Consider the following 20,907-nt stretch of genomic DNA (forward strand, 5'->3'; position numbering starts at 1 on the left):
ACTATTTGTTGTAACGACTTTCCTTTCCCTTTGGAGCGCCACAGTGCTTGTCCTGATAATAAAATTAGGTTTTAGTCTCTTTCTGTTGCGTTGTTTTTGTATCCTTATACCAGTACTATACAGTCTCGATTACTGTAACATGAAAGCACGTTGTGTAAATTCACTAATTTTATTCTTCCTTTAATTTGGCTATTGATGGTCCTTTGAATTTCTGTATAAATTGTGGAATGGACTTGTGAATAACTACTTAAAAGTCTGGTTAGGATTTTGATAGAGAATGGATAGTGTTTTTACATCAAATTGGGAAAAACTAACATCTTAATAATCATATTGCCTGTTAATAATGACAGTTTTAAAATTCTTCCTTCTCAATCTGTCCATTTCTTTCTTTCTTTTGTGTCATTGACCTCTGGTACTGTGTGAACAGAAACAAACATTCAGGACAGACATTCTTGCCTGTTCCTGATGTTAAGGGGAAAATGTTTATTTCATCATTAAGTGTGCTAGCTGTACGTTTTTATATCAGATTGAAGCAGTTCTTTTCTATTTTGAGTTTGCTGGGATTTTGTTAAAAATCAGAAATGGGTATTGAATTTTGTTGATGCTTTTTTTTCCCCATCTATTGAGATAATTATATGGCTTTTGTTATTGTGAATTAAATTAACAAAAAAATGATGAACCATGTTCCAGATTTTATTTCCATTTGACTAGTTTTTCTCTTCATGGCCTCTCACTGGTCTAGGACCCAAGCCACGTACCCCATTGTTGTCTCTCCATTCCCCTTTGTTGTGCGACGGTTTCTTAGTGTTTCCTTGTATTTCATGACCTTGACAGCCTTAGCAAGTGCTGCCTGAGTATCCTGTACAGTGTCTCCCAATCTCGGTTTGTTTGACGCTGTTTTCGTGATTAGCCTGAGGTTGTGGATTTTGGAAAGAACACTATGGAACCCTTGTGCCACTGGGCACGTGACATCCACAGCGTCCCTGGCAGCGCCCACCCTGGTCACTTGGGTCAGACAGTGTCTGCCAGTTTTCTTCATTGTAATGTTGCTTTCTCTTTCCTTGTTCTGTTCTTTGGAAACAAGTCACTAAGTCTAGGCTACCTTAAGGGGAAGGGGTTGTGGGGAGAGGGGAGGAAAGGAACTTAAGCCCCACCTCCTGGAGGAGGAGGAGGAGGCGGATCTCCATAGATTTGGAATTCTTCAGGTAAGATTTGACTGATTTTGAATGTTAAATCAACCTCCTGTTTCTGGATAAACCCCACTTGGTTGTGATGTATTATCCTTTTTATATTTGGTGAGATTCCGTGTACTTTTACTTTTAAAAAGGATTTTGTTTCTGTATTAATGAAGGACATTGGTCTGTAATTCTTTTTCTTCTAATTTTTGCACAGTTTGCTCAGTCTTTCCAACCCATAAATTTTCACTGTTGGTAGAATGACTTCCATTTTTATTTGATGATGTATCAATTATTCTATCAATAAGCATTAAAAACTCTGTGAACTTTTTGTAAGCAATGTTTTCTCTCTCTCTCTCTCTCTCTCTCTCTATATATATATATATATATTTACATTTGTGTATGTGTGTGTTTCAGAGAATTACCCATTGTTTCTGTTTAGATTTTGGGATAGAATATTCAATTTTCTTTCAAATCACTGAGATCATAGTTTCATTTCGGAATTAACTGGAGAACTTCAAAATATATACAAGTCTTTGAGTATCGTTCCCTCTTTTCTTTTCCAGTTCTTTCTACATTTACGAAATAAAGCCTACGTGGACCTCTCTGTTTTTTTAAGTACTTTGATGGTGATTTTCATATGCACTCTGTATTAAGAATTAAAAATAAATCTTTGAGGTTTTCACAATAAATCAGTAACTAAAAATCAAACCTCGACTATTTTTGGCAGTGTCTATAGTGAAATGAAAGATTTACATGCACATTTAAATGTTTACACAACATAATCTTAGGATAGTTTGGTTTTTATATTGTAGCCCCACACCTACCCATCAGTGGAATGTAGCTTGTCAGTGGCATGCTAGATAATATTTGTTAAAAAATTATACAGAAGGCCAGGCGGAGTGGCTCACGCCTGTAATCCCAGCACTTTGGGAGGCCGAGATGGGCAGATCACGAGGTCAGGATTTCGAGACCAGCCTGACCAACATGGTGAAACTCCATCTCGACTGAAAATACCAAAATTAGTCAGGCGTGGTGGTGAGCGCCTGTAATCTCAGCTTCTCGGGAGGCTGAAGCAGGAGAATTGCTTGAACCCGGGAGGCAGAGGTTGTCGTGAGCCAAGATCATACCACTGCCTGGGCAACAGAGCAAGACTCCGTCTTGGGGAAAAAAAAATTATACGGAAGATCAACCTTTTGGCAGACAGGTTAATTTTCTAAACCATATGGTCAAGGGAGATGGATTTTTTTAAGCCCCGTATTTAAAATAAGAGGTAGTATTTCTTCAGTGGCTGAAGAGTTAAGCCTAGCTTAGTGAATATCGTCAAATGGTCTGCAGTCGAGCAGGTGGTATCAGCCGTGGTTGGTGTCTGTCAGTTCGGTTTCCCTAGTCTTTGATGTAGTTGAAGGATTAACTGAGCCCCAAGATTTGGACCAGAAGTTTTCATTCTAGGATGGTTCCATCACTCAAAAATACTCCTTGTGCTATCCTTTTGTGGCTATACCTTTCCTTCTTTCCTAACCACTGGTTACCGGTATAATTTTGCTCCTTGGAGAATATCATATAAATGGAGTCCTTGCAGTGTATAACCTTTTGAGACTGACTTCTTTTACTCAGTATAATGATGTCTTTATGATGTTATCCCTGCTGTATCAATAGGTCATTCCATTGTATGGCGAAGTAGCATTCTGTGGTCTGGGTGCACAACAGTTTATCCATCCATTCATTGAAGGACATTTAAGTGTTTCCAGTTTTAGTGATCCTGAATAGAATAAACATTTTCCTATAGGTCTGTTTGAACATAAGGTATCATTTCTCTAGGGTAAATATCTAGGAAGAAACAATTTTCAACTCATCTTTATCCTCTTTAGATTTCTTAGATGGAGATTTGGATGCAGAATAAACTATATTAATTTCAGTGCTGTCTTGTTTTACATTACACTTGTTTGGAAAGTCTTTGAACTGTGCTTACAGTTGTTAATAGTTGAATTGAAAATGACTTTGTAGAATCTTTGCTTTGTTGGTAGTGATTTCTTTTCCTCCCTTTTGGCTTTGCTACTCTACTCAGTCTGTGGACCTAAAGTGTTGGCGTCACCTGGAAGCTTGTTAGAAGTGGAGAATTCCAGGCCCCACCCTGAATCTGCTGAGTCAGAATCTGCTTTTCAACATGATTGCCACTGATGACTGGGCATTGAATTGGAGAAGTGCTGCTCTAGAGCTTCATGGGAGTGGTCAAGAGATGTCCTAAGGAAGCTGGCTTTGGTTCTGTTGGAAAGTGTGGTGCAGCATGTACCTTGCAGGCATCCTTCTGATTTCAAACACTCAGTAGTACAGAAATAATGGTATCAAACCAGCAAAAATCCTGAGATTTTGGTACTTTAAGATTCTGCAGTATGCTGGACGTCAGCATACTGAGTGCAATTGTCAGGCTTATGGTGAAAGTTGTAGTTTACGGTCATCTCCTGCCGTTCAGGCATTTGTGCTCCGGAAGATCTTTTTCCACTTGGAGGATTTATAGTAGAGTGTGTGCATTTGTAGTTGGTCTTTTTACATCAAAAGTACTGAAAAAGGCAAGAATATAAAATGATTGTGTCATTGGTTGGTTTTCATTTTTTTCTTGTGCATTTTCTAATAAAGTTCACTGTTTTCACTGTTACTTCTATTAAGAGTAAATATTTACATATTATAAATCAGGAGAATAAAGGAGCAAATATATTTTCTTCACATTGATAAAAAGTATTTAAATTAACCTTGCTCTCTGTAGGGACTTATTTTATGTCTAAGAGTGGGTCGCAGAGACTGATCGAGGTGAGAGGTGATTCTTTCACTAGGAACATGAGTGACACTTGGCAGTAAGAATTGTCCACAAAGAAATTACTTTTAATTTGGGCTGAGGTTAGGGAAAATTTTTGTAGGGAATACTGATATAATAAAATTTCAGATAAAAGCTGGTGTTAGTGTGAAGACATGACTAAAGAAAAAAAGTTTCTCCTTTTCAATAGTCTCAGTCAAAGCTAGTGATAAATTAACTCTAGACGGTGAGAATGATGTAAACAGGAGGGAGAAATGATGAAAAGACTTTGGACGCTGCATCAGTAGAACAGCGGCTCGTTCGGACTGCTTGTCTGTCAATGAAGGGAAGGTAGTTGGGGTCAGGAGTTATAAAATGTTAAGCCTTTAAGTTACAATAAACTCATAGAACTTTAGTGTCAGTTTAATTAATACATTGAACTTTGCTATGAACTGTGTTAAACTCAAAGCAATAAGTCCAGCAGGAATTTTTGGAATTTGTTTATTCTCTCAGAAGTGTAAGCAGCAATGATGTGTAGGACTTTGTCTATTAATTGCAAGCAAGAATTTGACCTTTCTTTTTTTCTTTTTTTTTTTTTTGAACATTAACTGTTAATGTTTAAGGTTATTTTCTCCTGGAGTCAGTTGAGGATTTCATGTGGCCTTTTAACAGGACATTTTGCAGTATTTTTTACATCGTAAATATAAATAAATATTTTAGCATTCTTTAATATTTAATTCAAAAGAATATGAACTTACTGTCCTCTTTTTGCCTTGTGTGTCTGCAATGTAGGGAGGTATGGAAACATTGGAACTTCAAAAGGACATCAAAGAAGAATCAGATGAAGAAGAAGAAGATGATGAAGAATCTGGACGATTACGTTTCAAAACTGAAAGGAAAGAAGGAACAATTATTAGGCTCTCAGATGTAACTAGAGAGAGAAGGAACATTCCAGAAACTTTGGGTAACTTTTTTGCCTGTCTCCCATCCTCCTTCACTGTCATTTCAACTTCCTCCATAGTATTGCTGTAATTAATCAAAGTAGGCAAAGAAGGTTGACTGGATAATTGTGGCTGCCATCCGGAGGGTGGCTGGACTGTGGAGTGAGTGCTGTTATGGTACTGTAAAACTCATTCTTTAAAATCATTGCTGTTTATGGATTTAAGATGCTTGAATAAAATGTTTAAGATAATTAAAAAAAAAATTTTTTTTTTTGAGTCTGTGGCCTAGAGCTGCTCTTGTACATACTATGTGGTTCCTGGCTGGTCTTCAAAAGGTGGCATGGGGATGGTAGCTATGGGGCCATGTTGACCCTTCCCAAGACCTTAAGGTTGTCAGGGCGAATTCTGGACAAGACTGGTTTATATTTTGTACCTTTTAGTGTCTTCATAACTGTCTTGTTTTTTTGTGTTTTCTGCAGTTCCTCTGTCTTTACTGAGACAAGCTGACTCGTTTGTAGAAATAATCGCTCTGAGCACAGCTTGCTGTGTGAAAAGTCTACTAGACAGCTGCTGATTCACAAAGACTTTTAATAGTGACCCTACCCCTCATTATACAGTGTTTTTCAATGTTCACTGCAAAGAATAAAGCAGTGATTCCAAATTTGAGTGAGCGTCAGAATCTCAGAGGACTTGTTAAAACACAGATTTTGGGACCTACTCCCAGCTTCTCTGATTGATTAGATATAGGGTAGAGCCCAAAAAAGTTGTATTTTTTTTGTTTTGTTTTTGAGACAGAGTCTCACTGTGTTGCCCAAGCTGGAGTGTAGTGACACAATCTTGGCTCACGGCAACTTCCACCTTCCAGGTTCAAGTATCTTCTCCCTCAGCCTCCTGAGTAGCTGGGTCTACAGGTGCGCACCACCACACCTGGCTAGTTTTTGTATTTTTAGTAGAGACGGGGTTTCACTGTATTGTCCAGGCTGGTCTCAAACTCCTGACCTCATGATCCACCCACCTTGGCCTCCCTGAGTGCTGGGATTACAGGCGTGAGCCACCGCGCCTGGCCTAGAAAGTTGTATTTCTAATGAGTTACCAAGCAATGCTGCTCCTGCACTGGTGCTTCCAGAACCACTGGGATATTGTCCTTCCGAGGAGGAGGGCAGGCGGGCAGGAGGACACAGGGGCTCTGCCTGCCGTCTGGTCTTGGTCTAGATAAGAATCAAGACTTAACTTTCATGGTTACTTTTATTACTTCTTAAAACCGTTATTCATAGTCGTTTTTTTGTCCAAAATATGAGCCTGTATCTTTAAGTAGCAGATACGAATTCTGTGGAAGGACACTAAGCTCCAAAGATGCACAAGTTAGCAGTAGTCAACCAGTCTTACCTTAATTTACTAGGCAAGATTGTTCAGAGAGATTCTTCTAGAATCTTTGTGTTCTCTCTTTGTGGTCTAGTTTACTGCTACTACATCTTGTGGCCCAAGATTTCCCTAGACTTTTTTCAAGTTATAGTATGAAGTTGCCAGTTAATCTGAAGCAGATTTCTTAATATAGCATCTTTAATTTCTAAGAAATAGAGTCTGGCATTGGCCTTAGGTAAAAGATGGAGCGAAGGTCTTAAAACAGAAGGATGGGAATAAACAAAACATGTCAACAGGAGGAATTGGTGATATCATACAACAGTCTTACTTGAGCAGAGACGCTTTGGCTTGGGATGAGATGAACAAAGGAAAGCTCTCCATACCTGGCAGAATACTAAGGAATTCTAAGGGCAACCCACAGCCACCACCTGGAAGGCGTAAGGCTTCCTGAACTGGGGAGGGATGGAGGAAGAGAGGGATTAGTCATGGCTACTACTTCTTTTGTTGGGTCTTGTTATCTGGGCTGTGGCTTTGATCACATACATTTAAAACATGATATGTAAAAGCTTAGTCACTGAGAACTCCGCAGGTAGCTACAAGCTCTAAGACTATTAATTCACTTACTAGACAACATTACAAATGGGGGCCTTTCCCCAACTCTGTAGTCCGCTCCCTGTGGGGCAGCTGTGGATTTCATGGCTCGTCTTCCCTCTTCTGTACCACCCTGCCCTGATTTGTGGTGCCTCTCTGCCTTTCCCACCTCCCTGGTTTCGTCGTCTCATCCCTGTTCATTGTGCCTCCACCTACCCACTAGTAACATCCTGGTTCTGCAGTGATGGCCAGCTTGCATGTGTGCTTAGTGTCTGTTTCAGTCCTGCATCTCCTTCTCAGGACTTTTTCCTCATTTTGTTCTTTCCAAGGTCATTTACAATTTCATGTATTTAAATAACTTGTATTAAATCTGTTTTGCTTTTTAAGGCGTCTGGCAGCTTTATGTTCATGTAATCCTGGGACAAGAAGCTGGAAAGGTTGGTTTGTGGTGGACAAGTCCTCTCCTTTGAATTATGGGGGAAGAGCATGAGGTCCTTAGAGGCAGAGTAGCTATAAACATAAACAGCTTGATTAATGACCATTCTTGTAAATAATGAAGAAAGCACTTGACTGCATTTGTGTAGAATGGTTGTTTGGCAAGATGATAGGGCAGGTGAAACCATAGTTAAAAGTACCTTTTCTGTTCCGTATTACTTAAGAAAGCTTGGTGCTTGGAAACGTGAGTTTCACATAATTGTCAAGTTAGGATTTTTCCCAACACAAAAGGAGGATTTTTCTGTCCATCAAAAGATTGGTTTCCTAAAACAGTGAATTCTCTTGTTACCTTCAGCACCTCCCCCCAAACAAAAGATGAATTTTACATCCGAGGAAATATATATTGAAAAAGAGATAATGCCTCAATATTTGGTAAACTAAGACATTTGAATACATTTTTACACATCAGTTTATTTGTGTGCTCCTAGAGATCAAAATCAAAAAACCTGAACAGTCTCAGGTTCTGTGTGGAAATAATTACATTTATTTGATTCTGTAAAGCTGTTTGCCTGCTCTGTAATGGGATTAAAATATCTTGCTACCAGAGTACCTGTTGTCTTATGAGATATACTTTTTTTTTTCCCCACTGATATCATTGTTAGTATTGAGAACACTTCATTCTTCAAAAGGGAGAATCAAATAATGCACTGGTATCCCCAGTTTCTTACTCTGAAACTTTACATGTGAAACGAGTTCTCTTCCAATCTAGGAGGGAGTTTTGGTTACTTTTAGTCTTTTTTCACATTCACATCTCTGTGAAAAACATTCGTACATATGACAGGCTCAGCAGTTAAGGAACAGTTTTATGCACAGTTGTTGATTGGTATTTTGAATGCAGATTGGATTAGAAGTAGAATTCTGGGCTTTCATCTAGGTTAAGATCTTAATTAACTAGCTTTTTTTGCTCAATCAGGATTGTGGAAATTAAACCTTACAGAAAAAGATTTGAATGACAGTGTTCTCAGTTTTCCCAAGGATGGTACAGAACTACATACTTAGGAAATAAATTAATTCATTACACACAAAGGATGTCGTAGGGTGTAAGTGCTTAACTCCCTCCTGGAGCTCAGTTGAGCAGGGTTACAGAGCAGGCATGTGTAAGGAACGGTTCACTGTGAAAGTGCCAGTCGCCATTTCTGAAGACAGTGTCACTGACCAGTGTCCCCCAGTTGCCAGTCCTCCAAGTTGAGAGCTGTGTCTTCGTCTGGGAGGTGGCCCTTAGATTGCCTTAGAAAGCAATGTAAGCCATAAATGAAAGACTGCATTTATTTTAGTTGGCATTATCTGTGAGTAGGCTTCCAGATTATTTTATTCTAAGTTTCATTGGCTTGTGTTACATTTTAAGTTGTTTTTTATTGCTGTAGCCTAAAGAACCTGCTTGTACACCCACAAAATATTCTCTTGAAATAATATTAATTTCAGAGGATCTGTGGGAAAGAGATTTCTCTGTAGTAACAAACAGTTCAGAATTGCTAATGCCAGCAGTAGTACTTAATGGTCCTTGTATTTGCAGGGCCTTTAAAATTTTCTTGATTCAGTTGTCTTTAAAAAATCTCAGATTATCTTTTGTTATTTTTCCAAACAAATTGTGTGTTCTATATGTATTTCAACTATTATAAAATTATTTGCATGCAAATACATTTTTCTTAACATTTGAGAAAGGGACAATACAGTGTAAAACTTTGTTACATTGAGGTATGTATCTCTTTAGAATCTAGACATAGTTCAGAAAACACTTAAAGGGAAATTAACATTTCAGTTGAAGTTACAAATGTAATTTCCATCCTGTCATATTTTGGTGACCTTTTGTGACAGCTTGTCTCAATTGGAGGAAAGCGTTTTTACTTGCTGATTAAAGATGTCATTTGAAACCATTTTATTACTGAGGAAAGTGAAATTAATCTTGACACTCAGAACCACTAGAAAAATAATTGCTGATTCACTGCATAAAATGTGTGTGTGAACTAATCATGTAGTCAAGATTAGAATAAAAGTCTATACTGGTTAAGAAGAGATTAAATTTTCTTTCAAATGGGGTCTAGTTTTCTTTGACGGGGAGAGGGGTACCATAGAAACAATTTCAAGAAAAATGTGGCTTAGAGATTTTGGAGGAGTTTGGAGATGACGATGGGATCCAAGGTAGAAGGTAGACTCTGGTAATATTGAAAGCTTACCCTTGGCTGGGGAAGAAGGCAGGAGAAGGCATCTTGGTATACTCAGTGACATTTTTAGAAAATGTGGCGTAAGATCTGTTGTCCCAATTTAGCTAGTGTTGTAAAAGGACCATATGTGGCTAAGTCATTTTCGTTCCCTTTAGGAATATAGAATAATGTGCCATCTGAAGTTTCTTGGGGCCAATGCCCATGTTTTCTGCATCCCTGAAGCATTTGGCAGAGCAGTGAGCAGCTGCTGGACACTCCACACGTGTTTGCATGAGCGTTTTCTCCTGTGACTTTGCTCTCACTTGATTTGGCTTCTCTATCAGTCTGCATGCATATAAGAAGGCTTCACAGTAAAGTTTTAAGAAAATAAATATGAAAAATTGAAATGATATGTATTAAATTGAGTTTTTTATTCTTTATGAAATCACCTTGATTTCAGAGTGAGTTCATTAATAGTTTTGTTTTTAAGTGAGAAGGACCAGGAATTTGTTTTCTTGCATCTGTGTGCCATCGTATGCTATTAATAATTCTACTGGCTTCAGTAAGAAAATCGTACTGGTGTAGGACTGGTAGAGACAGCTTCTGACTGATGTCATACGCCATCAGTAAAAGGTGTGACTGCAGGCCGGGCGTGGTGGCTCACGCTTGTAATCCTAGCACTTTGGGAGGCTGAGGCAGATGGATTGCCTGAGCTCGGTAGTTCGAGACCAGCCTGGGCAACATGGTGAAACCCTGTCTCTACTAAAATACAAAAAAGTTAGCCGGTGTGGGAGCGTGCACCTGTAGTCCCAGCTACTTGGGAGGCTGAGGCAGGAGAATCGCTTGAACCTGGGAGGTGGAGGTTGCAGTGAGCCGAGATCATGCCACTGCACTCTAGCCAGGGCAACAAAGCGAGACTGTGTCTCAGGGGAAAAAAAAAAAAAAAAAATGTGACTGCAAAATGCCTTCTAGTGTGAGGGCAGTGGTTAAATTTCACTTCAGCTTCTTTTTAGCCTCATGCAGCACATATCATTGGTCTCAAATGAAAATAATTTAAAATTGATTGGCAACACTTGCATTGTATCATAAAGGAAAGTCTGTTCTTATTTCTCAGACCTCACTGGTGGGTTGTGCATGTTGCTGGTTGTATCATCCTTGCCGCTGCTAGTCAGGTGTTTCCCGCAGGTGAAGCACATGCTGTTGCAGAGTTTCATTGTCACATCATTCTTTCCTGTTTTCTCCCTAGATCTCTAGTTTGGGCTCTCGGAAAGTAACTAACACATACACATCTTTTCACATAGAACTTTCAGCAGAGGCCAAGGCAGCATTGCTTGAATTTGAAGAAAGGGAGCGACAGCATAAACAAGGACGTTACAGCTCCAGGCGGGGAGGACGGCGAGGAGGCCCGCTGATGTGTCGTGGTGTAGGGGACCAGAGAAGAGAGAGCACCGAGAGGGGCAGGATGAAGGACCACAGACCCGCGTTGCTTCCTACACAGCCTCCTGTCGTGGTAACTTCAGATTTTATTGTAGTAGCCCTAGAACTTTAGAACAAATGGCAATAAGCTTTTGTGGGTATCCTATTATACATTTCTCTCTTCTTAGTCTGAAATGAAAGGTTAGTAGCAGGAGTAATGGCTGAAGTTTCTGCTTTATAGTCTCATGTGATGTTGCACACTCCAGTCATCCTGAATTAGAAATTCAGCACTCCAGTCATCTGGTAGTAAGAAATCATCCTGTACCACAAATACTTCCAGAGGAGGAATTAATGAGCGACCTGATGCCCCAAGATGACATAAGCTCCTGTGGCACCTTGCTCGCTAAAGCCTCTAGTGGGGTATTTCTGAGTGCATTGCATTTGAAAGATGGTATTACAGATAGAACTTAGGCAGAAGTTGTTTATTTTATAAAAATATTTTTACCTTTATACTGTTTACCATAGATTTTTCCTTAAATATCAGTTTCTCAGAATCATTACCATATCCTCCATAGAAAGCTTTCATAGCCTATAGTTTAGGAATAAATCATGTACCTGTAATTTCAATTGGAATGTCCTTTGTGTTTCAGAGATGGCACATCTCAGAAACAAAGACAGGAATTGCTGATTTTTTTGTTCTTTTTTTGTTTTTGATACAGAGTCTCCCTCTGCTGCCCAGGCTGGAGTGCAGTGGCATGATCTTGGCTTACTGCAACCTACACCTCCTGGTTCAAATGATTCTCCTGCCTCAGCCTCCTTAGTAGCTGGGATTACAGGCGCTTACCACCACACCCAGTTAATTTTAAAAATATTTTTAGTAGAGACTGGGTTTCACCATGTTGGCCAGGCTGGTCTCAAACTCATGACCTCAAGTGATCCACCTGCCTCGGCCTCCCAGAGTGCTGGGATTATGGGTGTGAGCCACTGGGCCCAACCGATTCTTTCAGTTAAGCTTTAGGGATTGTATGGCTTTTTACTTACAAGTCAATCTTCAAGGAAAAATTTGCTTAACACAAATATGTGTCCACTGTGTCTACCACATGCCCTTTTTACCACATGCCCTGAATTTAGAAAAAATGACATTTCACTTCTGTTGAAATGTTGTATTTCAGGAGCCATTCATTTGTGAAATGATAAAGTAGAAGAGATAATTTTTGTTTTAGCATGAGCATTCCAACTCTGATGTGTAAAGGGAGAGTAGGTAGGCGTACACAATTTGATGATACTAGGAACTGCTGTTTGCTTACACAGCTGTTTTGTTTTTGAGCATCTCTAACAGCAAAAAGGCTGAATTTACGGTTTGTCTTTTTTTCCCTTGGTTGCTCCCTGTCTCCGCCCCAAACCTCCGCTTGCCATATGTCGAACAGCCATTTTCATTATTCTGGCCTCTTAGGGGGCCAGACAACTCCCACAGGAGACCAGTGTTTACGTAATTATGGCTTTGATCCTGGAGAAGTTGCCGAACTCTGTTTTCTTACCACAAAGAAGGGAAGAGCATGTATCTCTCACCTGCCTCCTTAGAGAGACTGAACTGAGATGGCGTTAATGCTTTTAAAAATGTCACGGACATTCAGTTGTCCTCAGTCCTGATGGTGACGTCGTATCTCTGGATTGTAATGTGACTGATTTGGACTGTTAGAGCCTACTGTGTACTAGGAGTAAACTAGACAGCTGCCCTAAGACTGACACAGCTTTGTAAGCGATAGTCTCATCTTTTTAATCAATGATGAGATCAGGGCTGTCTTATCCTCCACTCCAACTGTGTTCTCTTACATCATAAGCTTTCTCCACCCTATTCACTCCCCTTCCCAGAACTATTTTGTCTCTTTGAGTCTTGACCCCCAAAGTTTTGGAAAGAAAATTTTTGGCTCATGTCTCTGCTTGTACCCATTTTCTGCTTGGTTGGCTCCTTGCTGCCTGGATTCCATTCTTTTCCCTGTCCTGAATCCTGAATGGTGCCCTCAGAGATGCCACCTGACCCCTTGTCCTGTTGGACCACACTGGGGACTTGGCCATCACACGTGGTCTCTTTGTCTTGAGCGGCTCTTTTTTGGGCATATGAGATTTTGGATGTACTCTCTTATCTAGAATGGTTTCTTCTTTCTCCCCTTTTTTTATTTTCGAACTAAACTTTTATTTTTAATTGCATATATTTATGAGGTACAACGCACTGTTACGGTATGTAAATATTGTGGATGGATTATATCAAGCTAATCAACATTGGCATCCCCTTGAATACTTCCTGGTTTTTGGTATTGAGCATTTAAAATCTCTTTGAACAGTTTCAAAATACCCTTTTCTTTAATTGCGTTTTTCTTCAGGTTTTGTTCTTAGTCCTCCTTTTTCTCAGCGGTCTCCCCAGCACTGTTCCTCTTGCTGTTACCTAGTGTCTCTCAGTGAGTCTTAGTCTCTAGCCTAACCTCTTTCCAGCTCCATTTTCTCTGTCTCCGAACTGTCCCTGTACCTCTCCAAACACAGGTTTCATAGGCCCTGAATGTCACTTGTTTAATCAAACAAACACGATCTTTCCCTCAAAACTCTGTGATCTTGAATTAATGACCATGCATTGTGGTCACTCTCAGTTCAATTAAAATTTAAGCCCTGGTGTCTGTTAGTGTGCTATCTATGGGATACAATGGTGAATAAGATAGACAAGATCCCCACTCTCATGGGCAGATGTGCACAGATGTGATGAGTTAAGGAGGGGACCATGCTGCATATGGGAGCATATGTGCTAGTGGATGTGAGCTGGTACCAGAATCTTTTGAAGCATCTTCCCTGAGGAAGGATAGGTGGGCTAAGGCCATTCATAGATTAGTTTTAGAATTCTACTGATTGTTCCTGTGAGATGTCTTCTTGCTCTTTGTCAGACTATGGCTGTTCCTGTGCGTCAGCTCTCGCCATAGCCTATTAGATGGTCTCCTTGCATCTTCTTTGCCCTTGTTCATCTCACACTGCTGTGAATGATCATTTTCCTACCAAAGAGATCATTCATGATCCCTTGTTACACATGTTGTCTATGGCATGGTAATGGATCATTTACTTGGAATTCAAAAGCCCTCCATAATTTGGCATCATCTCAGGGAAAATAGCTTGTTAAATTAGACAATTGAATTAGTTGTGGTCTACTGCTAATTAGCTGTGTGACCAGTTTGGTTAGTGATTAAAAGCAAAACCTGTGGAATCAGATGGCCTGAATTCCGGTTCCAGCTTTTCTGCTTTCCAACTACTTGATCTTGTAAAAGGAGGTCAATAAATAGGACCTACTTTATAGGACTGTGGGGAGCTAGGTCAGCTAACTTTCTCTACTGACCTTATAGTAGGAACTTAAAATGTGGGGAAGGTTCAGTCCACAGCAGCTGTTGCAGTGGTTGATTTCTTCCTCTCTAGTGACTGTTCGACAAAATAACCAGCCTCAAATCGAGATCTGACCACTTTGAGTGTGTAATTTTCATACCTTCTTTCCTGGTCTCCTGGTTTTACCAAGCAGGTGGGTCTGTGCTGCTTCTGCTTCTTTCTGGGTACCTGTCCCTCACTCTGCCTTGCACCTCTCCCTCCTTCATCACTGAGTTCAGGTGCCACCCTCTCAGAGACGCTCCCTCCCAGTAGCCCTGTCCTGTTCTCAGGCCTCAGTTCTGGAGCAGGGTAACTGGTGCGCATCTCCTGCCTTGCTTACCAGAGTTCCTGGAGCGGGATGCAGGACTGCTACAGGGAGGGCCGTGGCAGCTGCTTTTCTGTCCCTGGCACAGGGCTTTGCCCAGTGTGGGCAGTTCTTTTCCCTGAACTGAATTTTTCTTTTTTTCAAAATTCACACTGGGTGCTTTGGGGCTGTTTTCCTTCTTGCCTTGAGATTGACTCAATTGTGAGACTGTAGCCCTCACTGTGAAGAAGTAGAGAAGCTTCTTTATCCCGCTGTTTTGATACAAATTGTTACTACAGACTTCTTACATTGTAACTTTACAAATGTGATCAGTGTAAATTTGTAACACGTCAGCATTCTTTTAAATGTTGATTTCGGTGAACTTTTTTTTTTTTTTTTTTTTTTTTGTGATTTGTAGACTCATTCTCCAAGGTTAATTCCTCCTCCACAGCCCCAGGCTCCCCCTCCGCCGCCACCACCGCCTCAGCAGCAGCCGATCAGAAGCCTGTTCCAGCCACAGCAGCTGCAGCCGCTGCTTCCGGTGCAGCACCCGCACCACCCATCCCCCCCTCAGGGAATGCACATGCCTCCCCAGCTAGAGACCCCAAGGATGATGATGACCCCGCCACCCGTGACTCCTCAGCAGCCCAAGAACATACACATCAACCCGCACTTCAAAGGGACGGTGGTCACGCCTGTTCAAGGTCTGTGTTTCCTTTTACTGTTGTAAAGCATAGATGGCCCTAGCTTCCAGTGGTTTGACTTAGGATTTTTCCACTGATGCGTTTTTGACTTTGTGAGAGTGTGAAAGCAGTATGCATTCAGAGGAAATCATAGTTCGAATATTGAGATTTGATCTCTCCTGGGGTCGCAACAGGCATCCCAAAACTCGCTCGAAGCTGGGCAGAGGGTGCTGTGGTTCCCAGCCCCGATGATTTTGCCAGCTGTGGAATGATGTGAGTGTTCTGCCTAAGGTAGGTGAGGCTAAGCTATGATGTTCCATTGGTTGGGCATATGAAATGCATTTTGACTAAGGGTCTTTTCAACTAACGATAGCCTTATTGGGATGTAACCCCATCCTATATTGAGGAGCATCTGTTATGCTATACATTACTGTACATCTGAAGGCATTTAGTTTATTGTACTGAAGCCGTCGCTATGGCAAAATGGTTTTCACATTCGTATTTGTAAGGATGAGTTTTCCTTGGCTCTTCCCCATTCATTTAGATTTTAGCTTGATGGGTCAAGTATATTTCTTTAAAAATGTGTATCTCTTCTTGTATAATTGAGTGGAAAGTGCTGAGCTGTGACTCTTCATAAGTCTCCCGGTGAGGATGTTTGCAGTGGTGAGTGTCCCTCTTTGGTTCCAGGCAGCATGCCCCCCTTCAATTCCAGTGTCAGCTGGTGGAGAGGGGACACATCCATCTTTTAGTTGTTGTAATCAAATAAATACAGATCTGATTATTACTGAAACATGTTCCTTAAGATAGAAACTGTTTTCGAGCGGTTTATATGAAGCATTAACTTCATGTATCTGTGAACACACACCACACATTTATTGAGTTACTGCTCTATTTTTGGCATTTGAGTTATATTGATGAACAAGCCAGACAAAGCTTTCTTCAGCCATGATCTTGCTTTCTAGCAGTCTTATTATTGTTTATTACCAGTAAACATAAGTATTTTATGTGGCATGTTAGAAGATGAAAATGCAGTGAGAAATTGAGCAGGATGGGGGGAAGGGATGGGTTGTCTCTTAACAATAGGGTGATCAGGGTGAACTTCACTGAGCAGGAAAGAGTTGAGGGATATCCGTAAGTTAGTAATGTGGCTGTTTGGGGAAGAAGATTGCAGGCAGAGTGATCAGCAGGTATAAAGGGGCTTCCTCCAGGTGAGACCCTGTCTGCAAGTATAAAGGAACTGGTGAGAAGGAGGCGCAAGCCTGGCTGAGATGGGGCACGAACTTGAGGCCACTGTATTGACAGACTTTGACTGTGTTTTGCTAAAACAGAAGTTGGATGATAATTGGTGGGAGCCAATAGGCTTGAGAGAAAGTTTTTTATTCTAAGTTTTTTATTCATTGCACTTACAGAAAAGAGCTAGTTAAGAAGGAAAAACATCATTGATGCAGATGAGAGGAAAAACTTGTCTTGTCCAGGACCATGTGCCAGAGGTGGGCTTGCTGAGATGGAGGAGCAGGGAGTCCTCCACAGTTGGGGCAGATGGTGAAGCCTGAGCTCAGATGAGTGGGCAGGTGGAGAAGTCTTGTGTCAGTTCTTCCCTGGTGGCCTCAGTTTCCTCAGTAGGTAGCAAGGAGCTAGAGTGGGGAGGTAGGAGAGCGTGTTGAAGGTCTGAGGAAAGGAGCTCTGGAGCATCCTCTCGTGCTTTGGAAGAGTGGATGTGCGCAGGGATGGGTGGGGCTGCGGAGCCCTTGAGGAGTGTGGATTTGAGGTGAGGGCAGTCAGCATGGTTGTGTGTCTCTGTCCAGCTGTGCTCATCTGCATGCACTAGGTGTGGAATAGGCAGGTGGTTGGGTTTATGAGGGTCATGGTTTTCACAGAGTAGTAAAGGGGAGGCAGTGCTGATAACGATGGGCTGTGGATCATAAGTTAGATGCCAGGGAGGAGAGGACACCAGGGAGGAGGCTGAGACGGTGAAAAGGAGGTCACTGGAGATCTTCGTAGAGTTGAACGATTGTTTGAATCAGGGTGCTGGAGGGAGTGAGATGGAAGGGTAGAATGGTCACCAGGACTGGAGGCAGAGGTGGCACGGATCTGAGGCAGGGCATGGCAAGGGCCATCTTTGTGTTTATTCAGACTGGAGCTGAACTCCCTGAGACATGACAGGGGCAGTGTGGTGCTGGGGGATGTCAGCTGGTGGCATGAGATGAAAGCTGGATCTGGAAGCAGCAGTGAGATCAAGAAGGAGCCCTTCTGCCCCCAGACCTTTGGCAAGAAGCTGTGGGAGAACAGCTGCCGCTCAGAGGGGCCATGAGAGCGAGAAGGTGAAGGAACTCGGGGTGTTGTGGATGCTGCCGATGGGTGGGGAATTAGGGATTCCCAAGGGTGTGGGAGAGAAGTTTCAGAAGTGGAGAGTAGCCTAAGGTAGTAGTTCAAGTGCGGGGGATTGGCCAGTGATCTAGAGCCTGGGACCCTCCCATACGTGGGTCAGAAGTATTATGAAGTTGTCCTGTGGCCATGGAGCAGGGGACTGTGATGGTGACAGGCTGGCGCAGAGTGAAAGGGAGGGGGGCGCCTCTTGACAGTGTCTGCGGGTCACCACCAGGCCACTGGGCATGGCAGATAAGCATAAGGCTTTAAAGTACAGTTAACTCCTAAGCCCTCCTGACCCCATCGCATGTCCCCGTGTGCCCACAAAGTTCTTCCCACCCTGGTTAGTATCACTCGTCCCCACATCCTCTTAGGTGGCCCTGAACGTCGCTGACTGGCGTGGTGCCTGTGTCTCCCGCAGTAGCCGTTGAATGAATGGACACATGCATACTTGAATGGGGAAGGGTGGCTTTCCTTCAAGTAATCCTTTGCGTCTTCCCCATAGTGGTTGTCCTAAACCTGGCACTGCTGTCAGTCTAATTTGTTGGAATGATTTTGCTTATGTTATTCTTTCTTGTGCATTTCCTTGTAAAATGCAGTGGAAAACTGGCAGTTGGTAATATGTGCAGATTTTCTTTAGCTAGAATTACAGGGTGGTAAAGCTATCAGGAAGCCCCAAGATATCCTCTATGTATGAAAATGGTGTCCCCTGCAAAAGTTAGCAGCCTGACAAGTGTAGAATGCAGGCCTTGCACCCCAAAGCACACGTGTGATTTAGCAGCTACTCCAAGGTCAGCTTTCTGACAAAAGTTGTTCAGCTCAGGACCAGCTAGCTTTTTCTCACCATGAAACCAGGAGCTTTAGTGCCACACGTCCCTTATCTGTAATTTGCCTTTGACCTTCAGAGGTACACAGACACAGAAGAGAAGGACAAAATAGCCTTGCTAGGTAGATAGGCAACACTTTGGAAGCAGTTGTTTATTCTGTAATAAATGAATGAGCTTAGATAGAAACGCACAGTTCCTCTCGAGAGAGACCGAATATCAAGATGTCCCCTGTACGTAAAAGATACACAGATTAAACCTGTGATTCTCAGAGCCTTCCATAGATGAAAGGTGCTTTTTCAAAAAGTTAACAGTATACACACATCTTCTTCTGATGGCACAAACTTCCTTTTTGAGGATGAAGAGTGTTCCATTATAATTTATTTAAAAACTATTTTGATGGAAATGTAACTTGTTTCCAGATTTTTAGTATTATAATGAATTGAAAACTTAGTCCATTAAATACATGGGACAAGTTATAAATATTAAACTTCAGATATTCAAGTTGAAGCTTCAACTGGACTGGTCTCTAACATCACACCTTCTGAATTCTTCTGTGCTCACAGTGGGCAGCCGGGGCCCGGTAGGTAGAGCCTGCAGACATATGCCTGGGCATTCCCACTGAGGTGGCTTCTCTTGGGTGGGCCAGGTGTTTGCCTGTTCCACTGGGACTGTCCGCAGCAACCCTTTTTTGTCAGCTGTTTTTCCTTTTCTGCTGTGTTTTCTTTTTCTTTTTTTAAATAGGGAAAAGGCTGGTACTTTGTGCAGATTACCAGCTCATCAGAGGCTTCTGTGTAAGAAATCCATTTATTATAATCAGATTGCTTTCTAGAGATCCCACCTCGCCTTCTTTCTCTCATTCTCCTGGTTAAAGAGGCTTAATGTTCTATCCTTTTATTGTGTTGGAATTTTTTGGTAGATATTGGCATTTAAATTCTGAGTAGTACCTATGATCGAGTTAGTGAGGATCTGGGTGTCTTATATTTGTTAACTTGATTTTAAAAATCACGTCTTTACATTTAATATGTAGTTTTTTTCTTTGTCACCTTCATTGTAATCTTCTGAGGTCAGAGATATTCTTGTTTTTTTCTTTATCCATTTTCTCCAGTCTAGTGTTTCACTTTAGATATGGAATTGATGTAACATCAGCTGTATAGAATTGAGGGGAGAGTTGGATTCTATTTTATATAAAGTCTTGCAAACTGACCCACTCTAATTTTGAAATTTGGACTCATTCCATTAGTCTGTCAAGGAAGGGATGAACTTCTGGCATTTTTACATTTTATAAAAGTAAGTTTTCTTTCTGTCACACTTTGCATTTGATCAAGCAGTGACACAGGCCATGTATGCTATCACTTGAAGTGTGGAAAGTGCGATGTGAATGATAAGGCTTAATGTATGGAATTCCTTGAGTAATCATAGTAAAAAAAAAAAAAAAGTTTATCCTAGCACCCTGTTTTTGAAGTGATTCTGATGGACTTTTAAGAGGTATCACCTGTATTTCGCATTTAGCAGACACTTCTTAAATTAAAAAATACGCTACGTTGTCAACTCCACCTGATGTGTATGAGTTTGCTGGGGCTGCCATAACAAGCACCGCAAATAAGGCGAGTTAAACAACAGAAACTTATTTTCTCACAGTTCCGGAGGCTGGAAGTCCAAGTTCGAGGTGTGGACAGGGCAGCTTCCTTCTGAGGCCTCTCTCCTTGCCTTGTCATTGGCCACCTTCTCCTTGTGTCCTCACGTGGTCCTCCCTCTGTGTGTACTGTCTGTGTCTTTCCCTTTCTTATAAGGACACCAGTCAGGTTGGATTATAGCCTAGACCTCATGTGACCTTAATTACCTCTTTTAAAGACCTAGTCAGTGGAATCCAGTTACATTCTGAGGTACTGGCGGTTGGGACTTCAGTGTATACATTTGGGGTTGGGGGCGGGGGGAGGGAGTTGCAAACAGTTCAGCCCCACAGTACCTGACAATCTGAGAGCTTCCTAGGTGTATCTGCCAGCATGTTTTGATGTAAGATGTAGCCTGCACTTAGATTGTGAGTTTCTTTGAAAATCAAGATCAGTATAGTGCATGGTGAGTTTTAAAGAGCTTAAACACATCTGATTTAGCCTCAAGGTATGAAACTTACATCTAGCTTCTTCTCTATTCTGAGATGTCTTTTAAAAAATGATTTGTTTCGTTGTTCTGGTGGATTGATGGAAGTCCTGCTTGTTTATAAACCAAAGTAAACTTTGCCTTGGCATAGGAGATTGGTTAGTAGAAAATTTTTAACGGTCTGTGAGCGTTTTTTCCAGTTCCTGGGATGTGCTGTTTTCCTTTCTCTGCCTGCCTCACTTCCCTCCTTCCCTTCTCTCTTTCATGATTCATGAGGGTTGAGATTTAAATGTGTATATGACTGGCGTAGGAAAATATAAC

General features: G+C 41.5%; 1 protein-coding gene across 10 annotated transcripts in view; it reads left to right on the forward strand.

Annotated features, from left to right (window-relative positions):
* The window catches only part of RBM33 (RNA binding motif protein 33), a 134,490-nt gene that overhangs the window by 48,297 nt on the left and 65,286 nt on the right, over window positions 1–20,907 (forward strand). For 5 of the 10 annotated variants that reach the window (XM_015135358.3, XM_015135359.3, XM_015135364.3 and 2 more), the window contains 3 exons: window positions 4,759–4,930; window positions 10,798–11,006; window positions 15,031–15,316. In XM_015135358.3, the coding sequence (XP_014990844.3) occupies window positions 4,759–4,930; window positions 10,798–11,006; window positions 15,031–15,316 (667 nt within the window). The remainder of the gene's footprint in view (window positions 1–4,758; window positions 4,931–10,797; window positions 11,007–15,030; window positions 15,317–20,907) is intronic. The other 5 variants (XM_015135360.3, XM_077997802.1, XM_015135362.3 and 2 more) reach the window with 1 other exon arrangement.

The sequence above is a fragment of the Macaca mulatta genome, chromosome 3 (assembly GCF_049350105.2).
Source record: "Macaca mulatta isolate MMU2019108-1 chromosome 3, T2T-MMU8v2.0, whole genome shotgun sequence".
NCBI classification, from domain to species: Eukaryota; Metazoa; Chordata; class Mammalia; order Primates; family Cercopithecidae; genus Macaca; species Macaca mulatta.